The sequence below is a fragment of the Priapulus caudatus genome, unplaced genomic scaffold (genome assembly GCF_000485595.1).
Source record: "Priapulus caudatus unplaced genomic scaffold, Priapulus_caudatus-5.0.1 Scaffold207, whole genome shotgun sequence".
Classification (NCBI taxonomy): Eukaryota; Metazoa; Priapulida; class Priapulimorpha; order Priapulimorphida; family Priapulidae; genus Priapulus; species Priapulus caudatus.
In genome coordinates this window covers 353,107-355,543 of record NW_014577268.1, presented here as the reverse complement: position 1 = coordinate 355,543, position 2,437 = coordinate 353,107, and the positions used below count along the sequence as shown (strand labels likewise).

General features: G+C 55.8%; 1 protein-coding gene across 1 annotated transcript in view; it reads left to right on the top strand.

The window, feature by feature from the left end:
* The window catches only part of LOC106807304 (receptor-type guanylate cyclase gcy-18-like), a 19,731-nt gene extending 17,341 nt beyond the window's left edge, over positions 1 to 2,390 (top strand). Inside the window, exons 4-5 of the mRNA XM_014809611.1 lie at positions 317 to 1,769; positions 2,173 to 2,390. Coding sequence (XP_014665097.1) covers positions 317 to 1,769; positions 2,173 to 2,390 — 1,671 coding nt within the window. The remainder of the gene's footprint in view (positions 1 to 316; positions 1,770 to 2,172) is intronic.
* Positions 2,391 to 2,437: the final 47 nt, after the last annotated feature.

Below are 2,437 nucleotides of genomic sequence, written 5' to 3'. Positions count from 1 at the left end.
GATTACATGTACACGTATATTACATGTAGATTACATGTACACGTATATTACATGTAGATTACATGTACACGTATATTACATGTAGATTACATGTACGTGTTCATGACATGGGCCTTCTTACCAATAGATATAAATTACATGCATTTTATTACATGTGTGTTATTACATATCGATGTACATTATATGTGCGTTATTATATGTGTTGTATTACATATACACATATATTACATGTTTTTTCTATTACATGTACGTTTATATTACGTGTTTGAATACATATACAAGTATATTACATGTTCGTCCTCATATGCTTACGCAGGTGATGACGTGTGAAGGAGAGAGCGTGTATGAGCGCGTACTTAGACAACAAAAGCAGGAGGCGCTCGCGTCGCAGTCGTGGTTCGGCGCCGTCGCCGTCGGCGTGCCCGTAGCGGTGGCGCTGCTCGCCGTGCTCGTCGGCCTCATAGCCCGACAACAATACCTCATCAACGCTAAGACCTTTCGTGACGAGTGGTTCATAGCGCAGCAGCATCTGCACGTGCCACCGGGTAACTACGCGTCGACACCCTCCGTCGGTTCCACGTCGACGAGTATCCGACCGGACGCCATCTGGGGGGAGATGCCTGTGACCTTGAATCTACTTCCGGCGTCGCTGCGCCGCGGACGTCTGCGCTGGGCGACGCGTCGGCTGCTCGTATCGATGCGTGAGTCGGTCGTTCACGAGAACGTCGCGCGGCTGCACGGCGTCACTTCCGTCGGCGCCGACGAGCGGCTTGTCGCTGTCGTCGAATTCGCAAGCAAGGGGTCGCTGCGGGACCGGCTGTACGTCGGCAGCTTCCCGACGGAGCGCAGTATCAGTTTCTCGCTGGCGACGGACATCTTCGCGGGGCTGCAGTACCTGCACGGGCAGCGCGTCGTCCATGGCGACGTGACGGCAGCTTGCTGCGTCGTCGACGCTCGCTGGAATGTTCGCATCGCTGGCTGGGAGTGGCAGCCCGTAGAGCGGAGCGAGGCGAGAGAAATACGTATGCTGCACTGCTGCCGACGACGCGCCGTCGCTCCCGACGTGATGGGCGGGTACGCCGACATCGGCGACGACGACGATAGCACGCGTCGGCTGTACCGATCGCCGGCGCGTCTGCGCATGCCGCGGTCGGCGGCGACGCGTGCCGACGACGTGTACAGTGCTGCCGTCGTCGTGCACGAAATCTTCACAGGTCAGCCGCCGTTCGCCGACCAACTGGCGACGGCGACGCCCCGCCAGGTTGCGCAGCGCATCATCGCCGACGGGCTGCGACCGTCGCTCAGCGAGCCGACGTTGCCGCGCACCGTACGCGAGCTCCTGCGCGCATGCCTCTCACTCGAGCCGACGCGACGGCCGACGGCGAAGAAAGCGCGCGCCACCGTCGCCGGCGCCAACCCGAACCAGCGCGGCATCGTCGACGCGATGCTGCTGTCGCAAGAGAAGTACACGAAGCAGTTGGAGACGATGCTCGCCGAGCGGACGGTCGAACTGGAGACAGTTACACACAACATGGAGCAGCTTCTGGAACGCATGCTTCCGGCGGGGCTGGCAGCGAGGCTCGCGCGCGGGGAGCCCGTCGTGCCGGAGTATTTCGAATCGGCGACGATCTATTTTGGCGACATCGTGGATTTCACGAGCATTGCTGCGGCGGCGAGCGCACTGGACGTCGTTAACCTGCTTAACACGCTCTACGGGGAGTTTGACGGCATCGTGGAGCAGCAGGACTTGTACAAGGTGGAGACCGTCGGTAAGCCTGCGTGCAATCGTTATAACCAGTCGTTTGTGTGTGTGTGTGTGTGTGTGTGTGTGTGTGTGCCATGCACACACAGCACACACACACACACACACACCACACTCACACCACACACACACCACACGACTGACAACACACACACACACACACCACACACACATGTTAGCGCCGATATTACACGCTGAACTTATATTATAAACACGGATTATATTTTAGGAAACATATTTCTCCTGTTGTCAATAATGTGTTCCATGCCAATCGCGATGCCGGCCATATCCACGACGAACTAACTATTAAGTCCACTCCTCATGTCGGGATACTTGATGACGGACATGAGGGAATATTACTAATCAGGCTAGTGTCAAGTAAGAAGAGAATCTGACATTTACTTCATTAGATGTGTGTTATCAATACCGCGACGAGGTTATACCGCCACTGGAAGATATTCTGCTAGGACACAGCAGGAAGGCGGAGACGCGCATAGCCCACGACACTGAAGCGAGAAGGAGCGATATAGAGATAGGGTTGAGGGCCGGATCGAGTAGACTCTTCCCGCCGGTCGCACCGGCGTATGGGTGCGAGCTAGTTTCTGGTCCTCCAGTTAGAGTGAAATAGCAAAATTCTGTCTAGTATCCCTCACATTCGGTCTCTTCACGTTATCG